The sequence below is a fragment of the Theropithecus gelada genome, chromosome 2 (genome assembly GCF_003255815.1).
Source record: "Theropithecus gelada isolate Dixy chromosome 2, Tgel_1.0, whole genome shotgun sequence".
In the NCBI taxonomy this organism is placed as follows: Eukaryota; Metazoa; Chordata; class Mammalia; order Primates; family Cercopithecidae; genus Theropithecus; species Theropithecus gelada.
The window spans coordinates 20,518,810-20,540,521 of NC_037669.1; the positions used below are offsets into that span (position 1 = coordinate 20,518,810).

A 21,712-nucleotide genomic window follows, 5' to 3' on the forward strand; every position below is an offset into this window, starting at 1 on the left:
AGAGCTTGCCTGGAGCTGACGGGCATATTGTGAGGGTCATGCTCCATCATCATTGACAGCTGGAGATGCCATCACATGTCATTGGCAGCAAAGCACAGGGAAAACCAGGCAGTGGACTCTGCTTCCCACCCTTAGGCTGTGAGGCACAAGCCCCAGCAATGGAAGGATTAGAAAGCCTCTCAATTTAAAAAGACAAGGGGAGGGGAATGTGGGCTGCACAATTTATAAATAGACATTGCCCAAGGCTGCCTGATGATGAAGTGGTTGTTTAGTAAATCTTTCTCCTTTAAGGATGCCAGTATCGGAGACCATTTTAAAAAGACCAGTTTCATTTTGTCTTTTGGGGGAGATCTGGGTGTCATTGTCAGCCCTGTTGGGTGATATTTCCCTCTGTCGGATTTAGGGGCAGGCCTTCAATATTTGGCATCACCTTTACATGGAGCACAAAGATGATGATGATGATGATGTGTCTTTTGCCAAATGGATGAGCAGCTTCTGGGGCCACAGCTGGAGAGAGGAGGATCAGAGAGGACTCCGGGAACGCCACCGACCACAAGCCACCAGTCACAGGAAGACCTCCCTGCCCTGCCCAGTGAGTGATTGTCATGGAACCGGAGGGGAGAGCTGGAATAGGGGAGGGGGTTTCTCTTAAATAATTTTTTGAGGAGTCTTTGGATTTAAAGTTTTCTTTGGTTTAAAACCAGTACTTCCAAGTCTTTCTCATACCCACAGAAATCTCTCTTATTATTCCATCTTGTCTTTCAAGGGACCTGATTTTCATCTAATAGGTAATGATTTCTTCATTTTCAGTTTTCTGAGAGATCTTTAACCACTCTCCAGAGCTCCTGATAAGCCTGAGATAATCCCACCGAGTGACAGAACTTAAGCCAAAGGAAAGAAACTTGATGCTATACTTAGTCTGTGTAGCCTTGTGGCTCAATGTGTGATTTCCATCTGAAATACTGAAAATTGTTCCACTCTTTGGTAGACCTTCTAAGGAACTGGGGATCCCACATAACAAGTCACTACCTTTGAGACATTTGACATTCTTGTTTTTCTTTCTGGGAGGCCATTTGGTCTCTAGATGGGAGAGGGAGCTAAAATTCTCCTGCCCTCGGCACTGTTTTGTTATGGCTAGGCAGAGCACCTGGTATCTGGGGAACAAGATGCAGAAAAGCTCCCAAGAGGGGAATGGTTGGGCTTGGTCAGCTGTGGACTCAGTGGCAGGTACGGGTGGCTATTCTCTCTGCTCTCCTGTGATGCTAGGAGGCTCCACAGTAGACATGTGTGTCCTCCGCTTCACAGTTACACAGCAATAATACAGCTTTTCTTTTTTGTAAGTCACATGAAATGTCAGCTACCAGAGGATAGTTTCCCAATCCCCTGCTGTTGCCAACCCCAGAACCAAGTAAGTTTTGTTTGGGGTAATATTATTTTATTTTTAACTTCAGGCTTCCCAGACACATAATGTCTATAAGACATATGAAAGTGTATAAGGCAACCTCTGTTACTCCTGGTGATCAGCAAGTTTGAGGAATGAGAATTCTTTGAGACACAAATATTTCAAAATAGATCCCTTGCCAAATGCATACTCAGGGACAAAGGGCAATCTTCAACCCTTCTTTCAGCTTCAGGTTGCTAAAGTGAAAAAGACGGGGGTGTTGGACTGAATGATTGCTAAGAACCCTTCTACCTCTGACCTTCCATGTTCTGTTATAAAATAAACACCTACTTATTGCCTCTCATTTTAATCTATGTTCCACAATAAGCGAAGCATCCAGGCTGTGTGAACCAGGAGTATGATTAGTTTCCAGTTTCCAGATGTGAGAACAGGGATAAACAAAAACAAAAACCATAATTTAATATTTATTACAACGGCCCCTTGGAGCCACAGGAAATATGAAAACAAAGAAAGAAATATGATTTACTAATTCCTTTAATAAACTTTAGCGTCTATAGGGCTTTTAAAACGGAGATAGTTACCCCATTTACATAATTCACTTTTAGGTTGCAATGTTGTTTGCCTTAGTCTATGGAATCACGGCATCTATTATGTATAACATTTGTAAACTGTGTCCTTATGACATCTTTATCTGCTCATCCCTGCTTCGGGCATTTGCCTGAATTAATCTGTTTAGATTCTCTGAGTCAGCAATGAATTCCATAATTATTAGACTAACATGCAGAATAAAAATTGCTGGATTAAAAAAGTTAAAAATATGACTGAATAGAATGGAGAAACAGTAAGCACAGAGCACAAATCAGAGGAACCAGAGGTCAGTGGGCAGAGTCCTGGAAAGTAGTTGGGGAGTCTAATACTTCATTCTTTATGTACGTAATGCTGTATATGTATAAGTGAATCTATACTTGAATACTTAACTCTTTCTATCTCTAAAATGTAATCAAATATTCTTACTTTTGGCGCGGTGCCGTGGTTCACACCTAGAATCCCAGCACTCTGGGGTGCCAAGGCGGGAGGATCACTTGAACTAAGGAGTTTGAGACCAGCCTGGGCAACATAGTGAGACTCCGTCTCTCCAAAAAAAAAAAAAAAAAAAAAATATATATATATATATATATATAGCAGGGTGTGGTGGTGCTCCCATAGTCCCAGCTACTTGGAAGGCTGAGGTGGGAAGATCACTTGAGCCCAAGAGGTCGAGGCTGCAGTGAATGGTGGTCGTGCCACTGCTTTCCAACATGGGTAACAGAATGAGACCTTGTCTAAAAAAATATCTATATATATGTATTCTTATTTTAAGGAACAGTTTGGTTTTCAATTTTTCGTCTGCTTTGAGCTAATGAAAATACCTTAAAGAGAAAAGCTTACTCTTATCCTTACTTTTTTTCTTCTCTCCCGACTGCTCTAAGGCCCTTCCCTCTCTCAACCTTTTAATACTCTATAACCATCAATATTACATTCAGTATTATATGCATAGGAGGAGAAGAACTTTCGCCCTTGCCTACTTTGAATGTGGTTTCTTTTTTTCCCCCACTTCTCCTTGAATGTAGTTTCTAACACATTTTCATCAGTCTCATGATTCACACAAAACCACAATGATCAACGTTAATTTATTTAACATATTTATTGAACACCTACTGTGAGCTGAACATTGTCCGAGTATCACAGGGTGAAACAAGACAGGCCCAGACCCCACACTTGTGGAACTGTCAGTCTAGTAGAAAATACAAATTTGGCAGAAAGAATGAGGTACAACAAAGGGTAAAGCTTAGGCCTTTTTATAGAATGCTACTTTTTCTCCAGACTCATTAGAACCTGTGTTTGCTGAATTAAAGTGAATAAAGAAATCCAGCGTTATTGTTCTGTTGTCCTTAGTGAAAGAAACGTAATATGAAGTTTCTCTTGTTATTAAACTGACTTGCCTTCTCTCTCCAACATCACATGAATACAAAACTGAAGTAAAACAGTTTCTCTGTCATGTATTTATTCTGTGGAAGTGCATTTTTAATAGGTTTAGTCTGTTTAGCTTTCTAGTCATCATCTCCTTCAGCTTAACATGGTTCTCTTAACATTGTTCTATGTAGTCTGGGCCTCGTGGAAGGGAAGATTGTGCTAAATGAAAGATCTTTGGGAGAAGAAACTGCGTTTATTGGCCCAGGGCTTTTGTAACTCCAGATGGGCCTTCACAGTGCTTCTTCTATGCTCCAGGGAAGGCACCATATGTACTTGCCCACATGATATAGTTTGAAGGATATAGAATAAGTCTCTACCGATGTACACCGAAGACTTTTTCTTTTTTCTTTAAAGTTCTGGAATACATATGCAGAACGTGCAGGTTTGTCACGTAGGTATACATGTGCCATGGTGGTTTGCTGCACCTATCAACCTGTCATCTAGGTTTTAAGCCCTGCATGCGTTAGGTATTTATCCTAATGCTCTCCCTCCCCTGGCCCTCAACCCTCTGATAGGCCCCAGTGTGTGAGTTGTTCTCCTCCCTGGATCCATGTGTTCTCATTGTTCGACTCCCACTTGTGAGTGAGAACATGTGGTATTTGGTTTTCTGTTCCTGTGTTCGTTTGCTGAGAATGATGGCTTCCAGCTTCATCTATGTCCCTGCGAAGGACATGATCTTATTCTTTTTATGGTTGCATAGTATTTCATGGTATATATGCACCACATTTTCTTTATCCACTCTATCAGTGATGGGCATTTGTGTTGGTCCCATGTCTTTGCTATTGTAAATAGTGCTGCAGTAAACATACGTGTGCATGTGTCTTTATAGTAGCATGATTTATAATCCTTTGGGTATATGCCCAGTAACGGGATCTCTGGATCAAATGGTATTTCTTGTTCTAGATCCTTGAGGAATCACCACACTGTCTTCCACAATGATTGAACTAATTTACATTCCCCCCAACAGTGTAAAAGCATTCCTATTTCTCCACAGCCTCTCCAGCATCTATTGTTTCTTGACTTTTTAATAATCGCTATTCTGACTGGTGTGAGATGGTGTCTCATTGTGGTTTTGATTTTGCATTTCTCTAATGATCAGTGATGTTGAACTTTTTTCATATGTTTGTTTGGCCGCATTAGTGTCTTCTTTTGAGAAGTGTCTGTTCATATCCTTTGCCCACTTTTCGATGGGTTTGTTTGTTTGTTTCTTGTAAATTTGTTTAAGTTCATTGTAGATTCTGGATATTAGACTTTTGTTAGATGAGTAGATTGCAAACATTTTCCCCCATTCTGTAGGTTGTCTGTTCACTCTGATGATAGTTTCTTTTGCTGTGCAGAAGCTCTTTAGTTTAATTAGATCCCATTTGTCAATTTTGGCTTTTATTGCAATTGCTGTTGGTGTTTTCATCATGAAGTATTTGCCCACACCTATGTCCTGAATAGTACTGCCTAGGTTTTCTTCTAGGGTTGTATGGTTTTGGGATTTACATTTAAGTCTTTAATCCATCTTGAGTTAATTTTTGTAAAAGGTATAAGGAAGGAGTCCAGTTTCAGTTTTCTGCATATGGCTGGCCAATTTTCCCAGCACCATTTATTAAATAGGGAATCCTTTCCCCATTGCTTGTTTCTGTCAGATTTGCCAAAGATCAGATGGTTATATAACTGTGGTCTTATTTCTGACTTGTTTATTCTGTTCCACTGCTCTATGTGTCTGTTTTGGTACCTGTTACCTGTTACCATGCTATTTTGGTTACTGCAGCCTTATAGTATAGTTTGAAGTCAGGTAGCATGATGCCTCCTTTTTTTTCTTCTTTTTTCTTTTTATTTTTTCTTTCTTTCTTCTTTTTTTTTCTTTTTTTTTTTTTGAGATGAAGTCTCATTCTATTGCCCAGGCTGGAGTGCAGTGGTGAGATCTCGGCTCACTACAACCTCTGCCTCTGGGGTTCAAGCAATTGTCCCACCTCAGCCTCCTGAGTAGCCAAGACTACAGGCATGCACCACCACACCTGGCTAATTTTTGCATTTTTAGTAGAGATGAAATTTCACCATGTTAGCCTGGCTGGTCTTGAACCCCTGACCTCAGGTGATCTGCCCGCCTTGGCCTCCCAAAGTGCTGAGATTACAGGTGTGAGCCACTGCACTCGGCTGTCTTTTTTTTTTTTTTTTTTAAATAAAATTACCTTTCTCCATTGTATATTCTCTCTCCATGCTCTCACTTTAAAATGATGAAAGGTATTTGTAATTTTAGTTTTTATCGTTGATCTACTTTCAGTTGGCTACACTCTCATTCTTATAGTATCTCTCTACAGGGCAGGTGGGGCATGGCCCTCTTAGGGGAGTTCTCACAAACCTGGACACATACTATCAAGTGTCATGATTGGCAGTGGCTTCTTGTATTTCAGCTTATATTTGAATTTAATTTTCATAGGAGGCAATTCCTTAATCCAAGGAAATGAAACTAATGATAGAATTTCAGGTACCAGTGACAACTCTATAGGGAGCTTTTAGCATAATGTTCCGTGGACTTTTCTGTCTTCTTCTAGGTGCTAAGGTGGAGGATTTGCTAGAAAGGCAGCGGAGAGGAGTGGTCAGGAGCAAGTGCTCTGGAGCTGGCCTCCTGTGTCCTTCATTTACTAGCAGCATAACTCTGAGCAAGCTGCTTGAACTCTCTTTGCCTCTAGTTCCCTACATGTAAATGGGATTGGTGATCATAGTACAGACCTCATAAAGGTGCTATGAATATTCAATAAGTAATGTATATATATAGTGCTTTGGACAGTGCCTAGTACCTATTAACTTATTTATTAAAAAAGTAAGTTTTTTTTTTAACGCTAAATGTATACAGTGTATACATTTAGAAAAGGAGAGGGGACTTTATTTCCTGTAAAGCTTATAGCCTGCAAGGTGGCCATCCCACAGCCTGGGAAGCATAGCCTCCAGAAAGACTGGAGACAGACACTTCAGAGGAGGAGGGGTAAGGGGTAGGAGCTTTATGCTGAACAGGTTGGCTAAACATCCATATGCAACAGCTGATAGGAGGAGCTATGAATATTCTTGAAGGTGATCCTGACACAGTTCTGTGGACACAGGAATTTTGAACAAACATGCATGTAGCATGTATGACCCATGCTCACTTTGGGATGAAGACTTAACATTTAAATATATTACAATTAGGCCCTATTCCTGAAAAGATCTTCTCAGGGCAGGAAGGTGAGTGAGTGTGCAGCCCCCATAAACCGGCTAGGACCAGTCCATGGTTGGTAGTCTTGTCAGGAGAAAGTTATTGAAATCAGTCTCTTGTCCAATCAAAACTGTAGTAATGGCTGGTGGAACAAGAGAATCAGCTAGTCAGCATGTGATGGAGCTACAAATTGTTTTAATGCTACATATGTCAGGGCCGGTGCTTGTTTAGCTGCTAGAGGAAAGTAAAAACCTTGTGGCAGTCAGAACATGGTTTATTCTTTAAGTGTAGGGGTGCACGACTTAACCCTTGCCTAGCATGGCCTTAGGTTCTGTTTATAATTAGGTATCTTATTGCCACAAAGACTTTGTTCTGTCAGTGTTGTGATCTCTATTTTAACATTAATGCTGTTCAATTGTTGTGTCTAAACCATACATGACGGAGTACAACGAGGCGCATCTGAGCTCCTGTCCTGTCATGGCTCGGAACTAAGTTTTTAAGGTTTTTATGGAATCCCCTTGGCCAAGAGGGGGTCTGATGGGGGGCTTAGGATTTTATTTTTAGTTTACATACCTAATAAGATGCTTTCTCTCTCTCCATCTCCTCCCTCTGCACCTCCTCCTCCTCCTCTGTCAGAGGTGTTGACACTTGGAAATTTTTTCCAGATGCCTTCAGTTAATTACTGCACAAAATTCTAGAGTTTTTCATTTTCCGTTTACTTCATTGTCTTTCATGTTTCTCTTTTATATTACAATGGGAAGATCATTGGTAATTTTATATTGAACACTGGCAGGTAGCATATGTTCTGTTATGGACTGAATGTTTGTGCTTCCCCTTGCCCCATTCATATGTTGAAGCCCTAATCTCCAATGTGATGGTATTTGGAAATGGATCCTTTGAGAGATAATTAGGGTTAGATGAGTTCATGAGGGTGGGGTCCTGGCCTAATGGGATTAATACCCTTATAAGAAGAGACATCAGAGAGCTTATTCTTCCTCTCTGTCTCCCAATGTGTGCATAAAAAAAAAAGCAGACATGTGAGGGTGCAGTGAGAAGGCAGCCATCTGCAAGCCAGGAAGAGAGCCCTCACTAGGAACTGAATTAGCCAGAGCCTAGATCTGGGACTTCCTACTCTCCAGAACTGTGAGAAACAAATTTCTGTTGCATAAGCTACTCAGGTTATGGTATTTTGTTATGGCAGCCCAAGGTGACTAATACATTTTCATAACAAGCATCATCACTAGAGAGTGGAGAGCTAGTAGGGAAAACATTATTTTTTTTTTTTTTTTTTTTTTTTTTGAGACGGAGTCTCGCTCTGTCGCCCAGGCTGGAGTGCAGTGGCCGGATCTCAGCTCACTGCAAGCTCCGCCTCCCGCGTTTACGCGATTCTCCTGCCTCAGCCTCCCGAGTAGCTGGGACTACAGGCGCCCGCCACCTCGCCCGGCTAGTTTTTTGTATTTTTTAGTAGAGACGGGGTTTCAGCGTGTTAGCCAGGGTGGTCTCGATCTCCTGACCTCGTGATCCGCCCGTCTCGGCCTCCCAAAGTGCTGGGATTACAGGCTTGAGCCACCGCGCCCGGCCCTGGGAAAACATTATTATACATGACCTAATTTAATGTCATTTGGGGTTATGATCTCAGAGGCGTATGGTTTAGATGGGCTTAGTTTGGCTACTGCAGCTTTGGGATGAGTAAAACAAGTCCTTGAATTTTGCTTTAGGAAAAGATTCCAAGTGCCTGAGGTGTGAAGTGTTATAAGCTCACAGGAGTTTCTTCTTATAGCTCTCCTCTAGCCACTGTATAACTTGTGATAGGGTGTTGATGACAGTTTTGCATTGATTTAATGTGTAATAGTGTGACCAAGCAGGGTCTGTTCATTTCCCCAATTAAACAAAGTTATTTTACTGATTAGTTTAAAACATTGTTTGACTTCCCTGAAGGATGTATAGTATATGGCTACTAAGCTTATCTTTATTATTTCTAAAAGAACTATCATTTTACCAGTTGAACATTTGAATGTTTGCCCTGATAGTGTTTCCATGTATAGCTGGTCTACTCATTTGTAGTCCTCTGGCTCTGATGATAGCATTAGACTACGTTATAAAATACTCCTCATATAAAATTCTTTTAGATGAATTCCCAAAGACCTATAGATTATTATTACTAACTTTATAATAGAATTCTGTTTAAATTGGCACATGGTTAAAAGTCACATTTACAGGCAGTTTCACGTGGAAATAGAATAAAGTTGTTGCTGTTGTTAAAGATAAAGGATTTAGTACTGCTAAGCCAGGAACCAGATGTCACATGCTTAGGCATGTCACTTTACCTCTCTAATAAAGTCACTAGTCACATAAGCCTTAGGCAAGACTTAGCCTCACTAAGATGCATTTTCCTCATCTGTAAAAGGGGAAGAATCACTCCTTGCAGACTTTATTCTGAAGTTAGCTATCAAGGACATGGCCCCAGAGTGCCAGGCACATACTGTGCACTGGGACTCAATATGGATCTTATTATCCCAGCACCTGGATCTTTCTCATTATGTCTCATCATGCTATTAACCATTGACTACAGGGTTGGAGGGATACAACTGAAGGGTGATTGCAATTAAAGCCAAAATAAAGAACATCAAGTAGTTAAGCTTTGAGGTGAATATATTACATAACCAATCTCCCTCTCCCCACCTTTCCTTTTAGGTTTATTGGCACTTAAACACACACACACACACACACACACACACACACACACTTTCTTTTTTTTAGATCTGTTTTAAGCTCAAAGCAATATTGAGCAGAAAGTACAGAGATTTTCTATAGCCCTCACACTCCCAGATATGCATACGTCTCCTATGATTAACCTTCCTGACTAGAGCGATACATTTGTTCCAGCTGATGAACCCACACTGACACATCATTATCACCCAGAGTCCATAGTTTACACGTTAGGATTCACTCTTGCTGTTGTACATTTTATGGGTTTGTACAAATGTATCATGGCATGCACCTACCATTATAGTGGCACACGGAATAGTTTCACTGTCCTAAAAACCAATTTCTTTTTAAATGAGAACCAATGACTTGGGGATAGAGGGTGCATGGGATTTTCTTTGATGGAGATCGTTGTTCTGGGACCACAGGGGAAAGAGTCATGCTGTTTGGAGCACTCTAATTAGGAGAGTCGGTGTACAGGGCAGTCATGTCCCTCAGTCAGTGCCTGCTGCAACGCGGTAGCCCAGGAGCCCAGGGTGAGCTCAGAGTGTGAGAAGATAGCAACCCAGGTTCTACAGCATGATTCACAAAGTAGGGGATAGATAGGTGAGGCTATTTTAAGCCATTTGGGACATTGTTTTAGGTCTTATTGAGGAAAATTACCTTAGGAGGTCATATAAAATTCCAAAAATAGAACTCGCATAGCAAGTCAACATTTTTAAAGAGGAAGAGCTTCTCCATGTCCTAATTACAGTTCTCTTTTAGGCTCATGTTCCACAAAGTCATATGCCAAAGCAAAGAGACAAACTGGAAAACCTATCTGCTGTAGGGAGTTTTAAGTACACACTTTATGTTGTGATCAAACTCTTGCCATTCTTTTTAGGCTCCTTAACGGAAAAGGACATTTGTACAAACTTCCATTTCACTCCCAGTTGCAAAACTTTAATGTATTATTTTTTTTTCCTGACAATATAATACATGCTACCCAGATATAACTATGAAAAATACTTAAAAAAAAAAAAAAAAAGGAAAAGGAAGAAAACAATAGCACATCACAGAGAAAACGTTTGGTAAGAGTTTGATATGTTTTCACATTACCAATCTTGGGATATTGCCCTACTTGAAATCCCTCAATGTCTCCTTATTCCAGCTCTCTTGGCTCCTCTTGGTCCACTGTGCTCCCCAGCACCACTATGCCAGCAAGCTTCTTCCACGGCAGTGGATCTGCCCATGTGGTGCTCATCTCCAGGCAGAAAGCAGTCCTTGTCCTCTAACCCTTGCTCATCCTTCAGCTTGTAGCTCAATCATCACACATTCACAGAATTCTCTCTGGATCCTTCTTCCTTAACCCCCTAAGACCCACCCCAATATATATAGGTTTACCCCATTCTACCTTCTCATTGCACCTTGAACTCCCCTTTATAGCATTTATCCAAGGACACAGACACATGCCCTATTTGTTAAACATCTATCTCCTATGCAGATGCAATCTCTAAGAGACTGTTTTGCTCCCCATCCTATCCACAGCACCTACTACCATGACTGACCTATTTAGTAAATGGACTAATATATACAGATTTATCTTAGGTGTCTTAGCAGCTTTACACATCTTTAACCATATTTCTGATTATTTGAGAATAAGTTTCTAGGTATGCATATCTAGAAAGATATGCATATGTTTGCCAGTGCTACCATAACAAAATACCACACACCGGGTGGCTTAAACGGGAGAAATTTATTTTCTTACAGTTCTGGAGGCTAGGTAGTCCAAGATTAAGGCTTCTTTTGGGGCCTCGCTTGTTTGATTGCTGATGGCTGCCTTCTCACTGTGATTTTCCATGGTCTGTCTTCTGTGAGTGAGCAACTCTGTTGTCTCTCTATGTGCTCAAATTTCCTCTTCTTGTAAGACACCCGTCAGATTGGATTAGGGCTCACCCTAATGGCCTCATTTTACTTAATCACCTCTTTAAAGCCCTATAGCTAAATGCAGTAACATTCAGAGCTGTTGGGGGTTAGGGTTTCAACCTATGATTTTTGGAGAGATATAATTCAACCCACAACAACATACAATGGCTGGATCTAAGGAGGGGAATATTTTAAGCTTATTATTTTTTCTTTTTTACATCTTCTTGGACACCAATAGTTTAAGCTTCTTAGCACATATTTCTCAAGGCTTTCTAAGAAGGCTGCACACATTTATAATCCCATTAGTAAGGGATGATAGTTCCTGTCTCCCTGTAGTCTTGCCAGTGTTGGCATTGTTAAAACACATTTTTTTTTTTTTTTGCTAACCTGAAAGGTAAAATATTGTTATTTTATTTTACAGAATCTTTGACTGCTAATTAAATATTAACATTCATAACCATTTGGTATTTCCTTTTCTTTTATTCTTTATACTGTACATTCAATATATATTTAATGAACCCATGCCATGAACAAGGCAAGGTGCTGGGTACTAGCAGAGAGTAAAGCATAGCCCTTGATATGATACAGCACACAATCTAGTGGAGAAGAGAGGCACTGAACAAAACTACCCAAATTATTAATCACAGTTGTGATAAGTTTCCCAGAGGAGAAGTACTGGAACCCAAGAGAGCATCTGGCAGGAACCTGAACCAATCAGAGACGTAGAAAAGACTTTCTGAGGAAATGCAGTTTTTGCTGTGACTGAAGGATGATTAGCCATTAGAAAGATGAGGGAGTAGGGTCGTGGATGAGGTCACTGGCAGGGAGGAGCCTGTGCCAGTGCCTGCACTACACAGGAGCAGGCGAGCTCAAGAAAAAGATCAAAGACCAGTGAGAAAGGAAAGGTAGAAAAGGAAGACTAGTCTAGAACCTTGGGGAGCCCCAACAGCTATGAGCTGATAGAAGGAAGAAGTGAGCACGTGTCTAAATCACAGTGGCAGCCAGATCAAAGGGAAAGCAGGAAGGTGTGGTGGTAGCAAGCAAGGAAACAGTGTTTTCAAAAGGCTCCTGTGGATAACAGAGTTGAATGCTACTGAATGACTAAGATGAAGAGCAAAAAGTGCACAGAATTTGGCAACATAAAGACCAACATCCTGATCAAAATTAGCTGTGGGTGAGGAAGCTGGACTGGAGTGAGTTGAGTGAGTCTGAGAAATTGAGAGAGCAAGTGTCATAATTATTTCAAAAAGTTTGGCTTGTCTAAACTGTCTGTCCTTTGCCCATTTTCCAATTGTGATGTTAATGATTGATGTCATTATATTATATGATCTCTTTTTATGTGTGTGAGATGTACTGATGTATCTCTAGGATATTTATTAAACATTAGCAATATATAGCACATTTTTTAAAGTTCATTTTTTCACCTGTAGTTTAAATTTGTTTATGTTGCTTTTAATACATATTAGTTTTATATATATTTATTTTATTTTATTTTTACTTTTTGGAGACAGAGTCTTGCTCTGTTGCCCAGGCTGGAGTGCAGTGGTGCCATCTCAGCTCACTGCAACCTCCGCCTCGCGGGTTCAAGTGATTCTTGTGCCTCAGCCTCCCAAGTAGCTAGGATTACAGGTGCCTACCACCACACCCAGCTAATTTTTTTGTATTTTTAGTAAAGACAGGGTTTCACTGTGCTAGCCAGGCTGGTCTCAAACTCCTGACGTCAGGTGATCCACTCACCTCGGCCTCCCAAAGTGCTGGGATTACAGGCATGAGCCACAGTGCCTGGCCTAGCTTTATATTTTTATATAGTAAAGTTGATTTTTTTCCTTATGACTTCTTCCATTACTCTTTTACTTAGAAATTGTTTCTCCATGTAAAAATTACATGAATATTTACTTTTATATTCCCTAAACATTTATGGCTCCATTAAAACATTTAAAAAATAATTTGGGGATATATTTTTACATATCAACTTAAGGATTGGCATCTTTTGTTTTAGTGTTCTAATGATGGAGTAGTAAGCAACAAAGCTAGTCTCAGGATGTTCTACTTAACGTTTTAACCAATTGACTCTGCTGCCTCACTGTAGGAGAAAGGTCTTACTGATCAGGAAAATGTGAACCCTGAAAATCTGAGACAGGTCTCAGTTAATTTAGAAAGTTTATTTTGCCAAGCTCGAGGATGCACACCTGTGACACAGCCTCAGGAGGTCCCAACAAGTGCCCAAGGTGGTCAGAGCACACTTTGGTTTTAAACATTCTAGGGAGGCATGAGACATCAATCAACATATGCAGTATGAATATTGGTTCTATCTGGAAAGGCAGGACAACTCAAAGCAAGGCAGGAAGACTCAAAGCTTGTGGGGGCTTCCAGGTTATGGGTAGATAAGAGACAAATGGTTGCATTCTTTTGAGTTTCTGATTAGCCTTTCCAAAGGAGGCAATCAGATATACATTTATCTCAGTGAGCAGAGGGGTGACTTTGAAAGAATGGGAGGCAGATTGGCCCTCAGCAGTTCCCAGCCTGACTTTTTGCTTTAGCTTAGTGATTTGGGGCCCCAAGATTATTTTTCTTTCACATTTCCCTCCTTTTTTTTAAATACAATTTTTTGGAATAAGTATTTTAGAAGGAAATGAGTCTCTGGTCTCAGGTTTCATCTGCTCTCTCATGGATAGAATGGTTGTTTATTCCTAGACAGGTAGGTTCCACTGCTGTCTCATGGATAGAATGGTTTATTCCTAGACAGGTAGGTTCCAAGTTGTTAGGCAGGCTCATTCTTAGCAAGTTGTGAAGTCTCATGTCCTGTGAAGAGAAAATAGGAGGAGGAAGGAAGAAAAACAACAACAAACAAAAGAACAATTCTGGAATATCAATATTGGTCACATTACTCTGAAGTCCATACATCAGTAGGAAGGTATGAAAGTGGCTTATATATGTAAATAGGTTGCTGTTATTTTCTTCTGAAGTTTAAGTTGCCTAGCTTCGGTTTGCAGGGCTTTATGAAAGCATGGCCTGGATTTTGGTGACTCCAAATGAGAAAAACATGGGAAAAAAAGAAGGAAAAAATGGAAAACATTGTTTTGAAGACTTGTAGCCAAGAAAATTTAGAATTTGGTCCAAGATGTAGAAAAGAACAAAAATTGGAAAACATTAGGCAAGTCTAAAATCTAACAACAGGTATGCTATAGTTTTTGAAACAATTTTTCTCTCTCCAGTTTCCCATTTTTACCAAAGACAAATCATGGTAGGACTGCTTTGCTTTATTATACTTGGCCTAATCATTTGTGTACAGTTCAACAAGAGTAATTATTTTTTACATAGGCTTTTAAGTTGGCTTTGATGGAACTTTGTTCTATAGAAGGAATCTCAGATAAGACTTTTTTTAAAGGTGAGCTGAGTTGGTTGATCCTCTCCTCTTGAGGTTCTAAGATAAAACCTGGGGCTCTTAGGCCTGTAAGAAGGTTACATTCTTTACTTACCGCAGGTCAGGAACCCTGTACAGGAATTGTGTAGACAAGTTTGAGGGCAGTTTTCCCCAGGGACTTTTACTGGCTTTGTAAGTCAAGTTTGATTCCTTAAAGGAAAGCACACCATTCCAGTCAAAGCCTTGGTAAAATAACAAGTTTCTCCAACTGTGTCCTGCTATAAATGAAAACAGATTCTTATTGCACTTAGGCAAATAATTGTATTGCCGTAAGTTAAGAATACTCACAGTTTCCAAACTCTGGAGAAATCAGGTAGAGAGAAAACAAATATGCCCCACATTTTGTTCATGGGAGTATACTTAACTCAATTATTAAAACCTATTGTAAATAGCTTAAAAGTTTTCTTGACTCTGAAAAACAAAACAAAGGCTCAGCAAAGTTTTAAGCAAAAAGTTAAAAAGATTACTTCAGACTTCTATTATTAGTTTAGTTGATGCAGTTAATTCCTGGTCTGCTTGATAGTCATACACATTTCAGCTCTCCATGAGTCCTGACGTCTTTCTTCTATTCTGATGTCACAATTTCCAAAGTTATCAGAAACCTGCATTCAAGAGCACCTGTTAGAGTTTTATAGCTGATTATAAAACCACCTTCTAAAGAGGACCAAAACAAGACAACAATTGTCCATGGATGACAAAAAACTTTTAGGGCAGCCATAGTTAAAGACACAATTGACAAGGAAATTTGTTACTTCTGTGGCACACAATAATTTAACCTAACAATTATAATTATTACTGATAATGTCCATTAAGTCATATTGGAATTATAGGAGTTTCCCATAATTTTGGAACACATACCAATAACATATTTATAGAAATACAGCCCTAAGAAAACCAAACACCATTTTATATTTGACAGTGCTTCCTGTATAATTGTTATGCCAGCTGAGCCAATTATGTCATTTTTGGACTTTAGGGAACCTATTATCTTAAAGGACTGATTGGGTCAGAAAAAGACATAATTTATTATTTGATTTGGAAAGTTCGTCAAATATCAAAGGTTTAAAACACTTGATATCACAAAATAGGATCGCAGGTCATTATAAAATAAGTCATTTCATTTAACTAAAGTGATAAAGGATTTTTTTTAAAAAAGTGAAATCTTCATTCTTTGAAATAGGAGACTTAATTTTCCAAACAATAAGCCCTAATAAAAACTGCATCAAGCCAATTACATTTGTTTTTCAAAATGTTATAAACAATCTATAAAATTTTAATCCTGACTGTAAGATATAACTTCCATAAGCCTTTTAAAACCTTTATAGGCCGGGCGCGGTGGCTCACGCCTGTAATCCCTGCACTTTGGGAGGCCGAGGCGGGCGGATCACGAGGTCAGGAGATCGAGACCATCCTGGCTAACACGGTGAAACCCCGTCTCTACTAAAATACAAAAAAAAATTAGCCAGGCGCGGTGGCGGGCGCCTGTAGTCCCAGCTACTCGGGAGGCTGAGGCAGGAGAATGGCGCGAACCCGGGAGGCAGAGCTTGCAGTGAGCCGAGATGGTGCCACTGCACTCCAGCCTGGGCGACAGAGTGAAGACTCCGCCTCAAAAAAAAAATAAATAAATAAATAAAAAAAAAAAAATAAAATAAAATAAAACCTTTATAACCTTCATTAAGGAGTTGGCTAATGCTTCAAGAAATCCTTGTTAATTTGACATAGGGGCCCATAAGCTGGCCTTGCATCAGTGTGCCTTTGACACTGATTATTGATTTATAGAGAAACTGGCCAGGTGCAGTGGCTCATGCCTGTAATCCCAGCACTTTGGGAGGCCGAGGTGGGCAGATCATTTGAGGTCAGGAGTTTGAGACCAGCCTCACCAACATGGTGAAACCCCATCTCTACTAAAACACAAAAATGAGCCAGGCATGGTGGTGGACACTTGTAATCTCAGCTACTTGAGAGGCTGAGGCAGGAGAATTGCTTGAGCCCAGGCAGCGGAGGTTGCAGTGGGCTGAGCTTGCACCACTGCACTCCAGCCTGGTAGACAGAGCGAGACTTTCTCTCAAAAAAAAATTATAGAGAAACTGAACTTATTTTCTCTCTCAAAATTGGCCCTTACAATCTCACACACCCACCTCTTCCTTGATAGTCCCCAGGCCTTGAGGAGTTGAATAGCTTTAATTTCTGGCCCTGGGTCTCAGGAATGCAGTTTATTTTGATTGGCATTTTCTACAGGGCCTGAAGATAGGGCTTTAGTTGCTGTCAGCGTTTAACATTTAACAGGACTTGGTTTCCTTTTTAGACCCAGGAGTCAAAGCCTGTAACTCAGTGACACAAGTACTTTAAAAGTGCATAAAGAGAGATACACGATGTTAAGAACCTTAAATAAAAAACATTTTTAATCTCAGTTCTTTTTTAGCAAACCAAAACCTAATAATATTATGACAACTTGATCGTATACAAGTTTTTGGTATTTTAAAAAATATATTTAGAAAACCCCATCATCTCACCCCAAAATCTCCTTAAGCTGATAAGCAACTTCAGCAAAGTCTCAGGATACAAAATCTGTGTGCAAAAATCACGAGCATTGCTATACGCCATTAACAGACAGAGAGCCAAATCATGGGTGAACTCCCATTCACAATTGCTACAAAGAGAATAAAATACCTAGGAATCCAACTTACAAGGGATGTGAAGGACCTCTTCAAGGAGAACTACAAACCACTGCTCAATTAAATAAAAGAGGACACAAACAAATGGAAGAATATTCCATGCTCATGACTAGGAAGAATCAATATCGTGAAAATGGCCATACTCAAAGTGATTTATAGATTCAATGCCATCCCCATCAAGCTACCAATAACTTTCTTCACAGAATTGGAAAAAACTACTTTAAAGCTCATATGGAACCAAAAAAGAGTCCGCATTGCCAAGACAATCCAAAACCAAAAGAACAAAGCTGGAGGCATCACGCTACCTGACTTCAAACTATACTACAAGGCTACAGTAACCAAATCAGCATGGTACGGGTACCAAAACAGATCTATAGACCAATGGAACAGAACAGAGGCCTCAGAAACAACACCACACATCTGCAACCATCTGATCTTTGACAAACCTGACAAAAACAAGCAACAGGGAAAGGATTCCCTATTTAATAAATGGTGCTGGAAAAACTGGCTAGCTGCATGTAGAAAGCTGAAACTGGATCCCTTCCTTACACCTTATACAAAAATTAATTCAAGATGGATTAAAGACATAAATGTTAGACCTAAAACCATAAAAACTCTAGAAGAAAACTTAGGCAATACCATTCAGGACATAGGAATGGGAAAGGATTTCATGACTAAAACAGCAAAAGCAATGGCAACAAAAGCCAAAGTAGACAAACGGGATCTAATTAAACTAAAGAGCTTCCGCACAGCAAAAGAAACTACCATCAGAGTGAACAGGCAACCTACAGAATGGGAGAAAATTTTTGCAATCTACTCATCTGACAAAGGGCTATTACCCAGAATCTACAAATAACTCAAACAAATTTACAAGAAAAAAACAAACAACCCCATCAAAAAGTGGGCAAAGGATATGAACAGACACTTCGCTAAAGAAGACATCTATGCAGCCAACAGACACATGAAAAAATGCTCATCATCACTGGTCGTCAGAGAAATACAAATCAAAACCACAGTAAGATACCATCTTTTTTTTTTTTTTTTTTTTTTTTTTTTTTTTTTTTTTTTTTTTTTGAGACGGAGTCTCGCTCTGTCGCCCAGGCGGGAGTGCAATGGCGGGATCTCAGCTCACTGCAAGCTCCGCCTCCCGGGCTTACGCCATTCTCCTGCCTCAGCCTCCCGGGTAGCTGGGACTACAGGCGCCCGCCACCTCGCCTGGCTAGTTTTTTGTATTTTTTAGTAGAGACGGGGTTTCACCGTGCTAGCCAGGATGGTCTCGATCTCCTGACCTCGTGATCCGCCCGTCTCGGCCTCCCAAAGTGCTGGGATTACAGGCTTGAGCCACCGCGCCCGGCCAAGATACCATCTTGCGTCAGTTGGAATGGTGATCATTAAAAAGTCAGGAAACAACAGGTGCTGGAGAGGATGTGGGGAAATAGGAACACTTTTACACAGTTGGTGGGAGTGTAAATTAGTTCAGCCATTGTGGAAGACACTGTGGTGATTCCTCAAGGATCTAGAACTAGAAATACCATTTGACCCAGCAATCCCATTACTGGGCATATACCCGAAGGATTAGAAATCATGCTACTATAAGACACATGCACACATATATTTATTGTATATATACTTGAAGGATTATAAATCATGCTACTATAAAGACACATGGACACATACATTTATCGTGGCAGTATTCACAATAGCAAAGACTTGGAACCAACTCAAATGTCCATCAATGATAGACTGGATTAAGAAAATGCAACACATATACACCATGGAATGCTATGCAGCCATAAAAAAGGATGAGTTTGTGTCCTTTGCAGGGACATAGATGAAGCTGGAAACCGTCATTCTCAGCAAACTATCACAAGGACAGAAAACCAAACACCGCATGCTCTCACTCATAGGTGGGAATTGAACAATGAGATCACTTGGACAGAGGGTGGGGAACATCACACACAGAGGCCTGATGGAGCATGGGGGCCTGGGGGAGGGATAGCATTAGGAGAAATACCTAATGTAAATGATGAGTTGATGGGTGCAACAAACCAACATGACACATGTATACCTATGTATCAAACCTACACATTGTGCACATGTACCCTAGAACTTAAAGTATAATTAAAATAAAATAAAATAAAATAAAATAAAATAAAATCCTTTTGTTATGTCTTACACAGACCATTCATAACATGCTTGGATTTTCTAGTTTGATCTGAGCATCCTTCTTTGTTAAACAACCAGTCATTTTACTCTAGGACTAAATTTACCATACAAGAGTCTTTCTCCTATGAAATTATTTCTCTTCAAGCTTTCTTACAAAGAAACTCCCTCTTTATTTTTATAACTTTTTTTTTACATCTCTCTTGTTTCCTGTTACCTTGTTTTATATATGACCTTTAAATAAGCTTTGAATTAGACAAAAATTGTTCTTCTCTTTTAAAATAACACACCTTTTCTTTAAGAAAGAATGTTTTCCTACAAATATATTTTTGTTGGAAAATACTCAAATAATGAAATATCTATTGTTTAATTTAACTTTAGATTCTAAATTATGACAGGTTTGTCTACAAGTATTTATCCCATTACATTTACCTAATCATTTTATTTTAATTGTTTACCTGGATTATTTATGAAAACTGTAATAATCATCATTTAAAGTTATGGAACCACCATTGTAAGATTATAGCTGAGACAGTGAAAAAGATTGAACTTCACTGACTCCATCTTGCTTTTAACCTCCTTTTAAGTTTGTCCTTGTTTATTCCTGGGCATAGGCTGAACTAACTTTGGGAGGAACTTAGTTTATAATTTAGCTTTGAAACAAAGACAATAACAGTCCTTTGCCAAAACAAACCTCACTGCCTGTGGACTAGACTGCCTAAAGTCACAAGATAAGAAGTTATGGTAATCTTACTAAATTCAAAATGTAGCTATTTTTATTAAACCAATATCATTGTCAAATTATTAAATATTACACAAGTAAAGATCATTCTGTTTTTGGCTGGGTTTATAGTTCTGTAACCCCTATGTCAAATTTTGTCACCTTATAGTATTTGGTAGGGATAAGCATAAAATTACTTGATTAATAAATGCAAACAAATATGTATGCTGGCAATTCTTAAAACATTTCTAGTATTATTTTACCAATAATTTTAAAGTTAGCTTACTTATTAAAGGTTTTACTTAAGTTACATAAAGTTGAAAACACATTTGACTAGTCTTTTCTTTTGTCCTGATAAAGTATTGATTCAAGTGCTTTTATTTTTCTTTAAACCAATTAATTAGAGCTCTTTTATATATTTTCAGTAGTGAAACACTGTGTCCACAACACATAAATACATAGAGGTATTAGGGATGCTGAAAGAAGTACATCTTATAGATTCATAAAAACCGTTGTTTTTTTTTTTCCTATCTTAGACATTCAGATTCTTGATAACCTGTTTCACAACCCTAGGCAGTTATCAGCTAAATAGCTTTAAGTTTACATATTAAAGGAAGCAACTCAGGTGAAAAATCTAGTAGCAAAACTTACATTGTAAGGTATGGAGAATAAAAGTCTGGTATGCTAGAGGAAGATTAACAATGGATGTCAAATAAAACATAAAATTATAAAAATCTATTATAAGATTGTATAAGGAGACTAATTTTATTTACATAGGGACTACCTATCTTTCAACTGGATGTCTGAGCTTTGGGCAGAGCCCACACTGAATCCTGGCTTTCCAAAAATGGAGAATTATCCTGAGGCTAGCCCATGTGATGTTTTTACAGTGCACTTAATTTTTTTTTTTTCAATAAAGACATTTCTAAGTGTCTAAATACATTCTTCTTTACAAACCCAAGAGCATTCTCTGTTGCAGTAATTATTTTAGACAATAAATCAGGTGACAGAATACAAAAGCAAGCAGTTTAAAAGCTGAGACAAACTTGTCTGTTTACACTCTTGTGGTTCCATAAGGAAAAACAGGTTTCTCCCCCAAAGGGAGTCTGGCACCTTCTCTGTTTTCGTTAAAGAACCCTGGGCTATTATATACTATTTGAGGTCTCTCATGCAGCAGAGGGTGCAAGAGAAAGGAGAGACAGCAGAAGTAAATGAAGAAAACAGGATTCAGTCAACCGTGAAGAAAAAAACTTTTGCTTAAAAAAGGACAAGGTCCTAGGAGACAAAACAAACAAACAAACATACAAAAAGAAAAACAAAAAAACAACCAAAAACAGGAAGGCCTTTTAAATACAAACACACACACATACACATATACACATACATCTTCAATGTTAGCTTTTAATTAAGCTTACTTTAATCATTGAGCTCCTTAAAAAAAACTTTTTAAATCTTATTACCATATTTTAGCTAGGACAAATTACAATTATTTCAGAAGTATCAAGTATCAAACCAGAAAGGG

The 21,712-nt window shown here is 39.1% G+C and overlaps 1 protein-coding gene across 4 annotated transcripts in view; it reads left to right on the forward strand.

The window, feature by feature from the left end:
- LNP1 (leukemia NUP98 fusion partner 1) overlaps positions 1–21,712 on the forward strand; it is a 53,527-nt gene that overhangs the window by 25,335 nt on the left and 6,480 nt on the right. For 3 of the 4 annotated variants that reach the window (XM_025375489.1, XM_025375490.1, XM_025375488.1), the window contains exon 2: positions 404–592. In XM_025375489.1, coding sequence (XP_025231274.1) covers positions 437–592 — 156 coding nt within the window. In that variant the 5' untranslated portion in view covers positions 404–436. Of the gene's footprint in view, positions 1–312; positions 593–21,712 lie in introns of those variants that run through there. The other variant, XM_025375491.1, reaches the window with a different exon arrangement.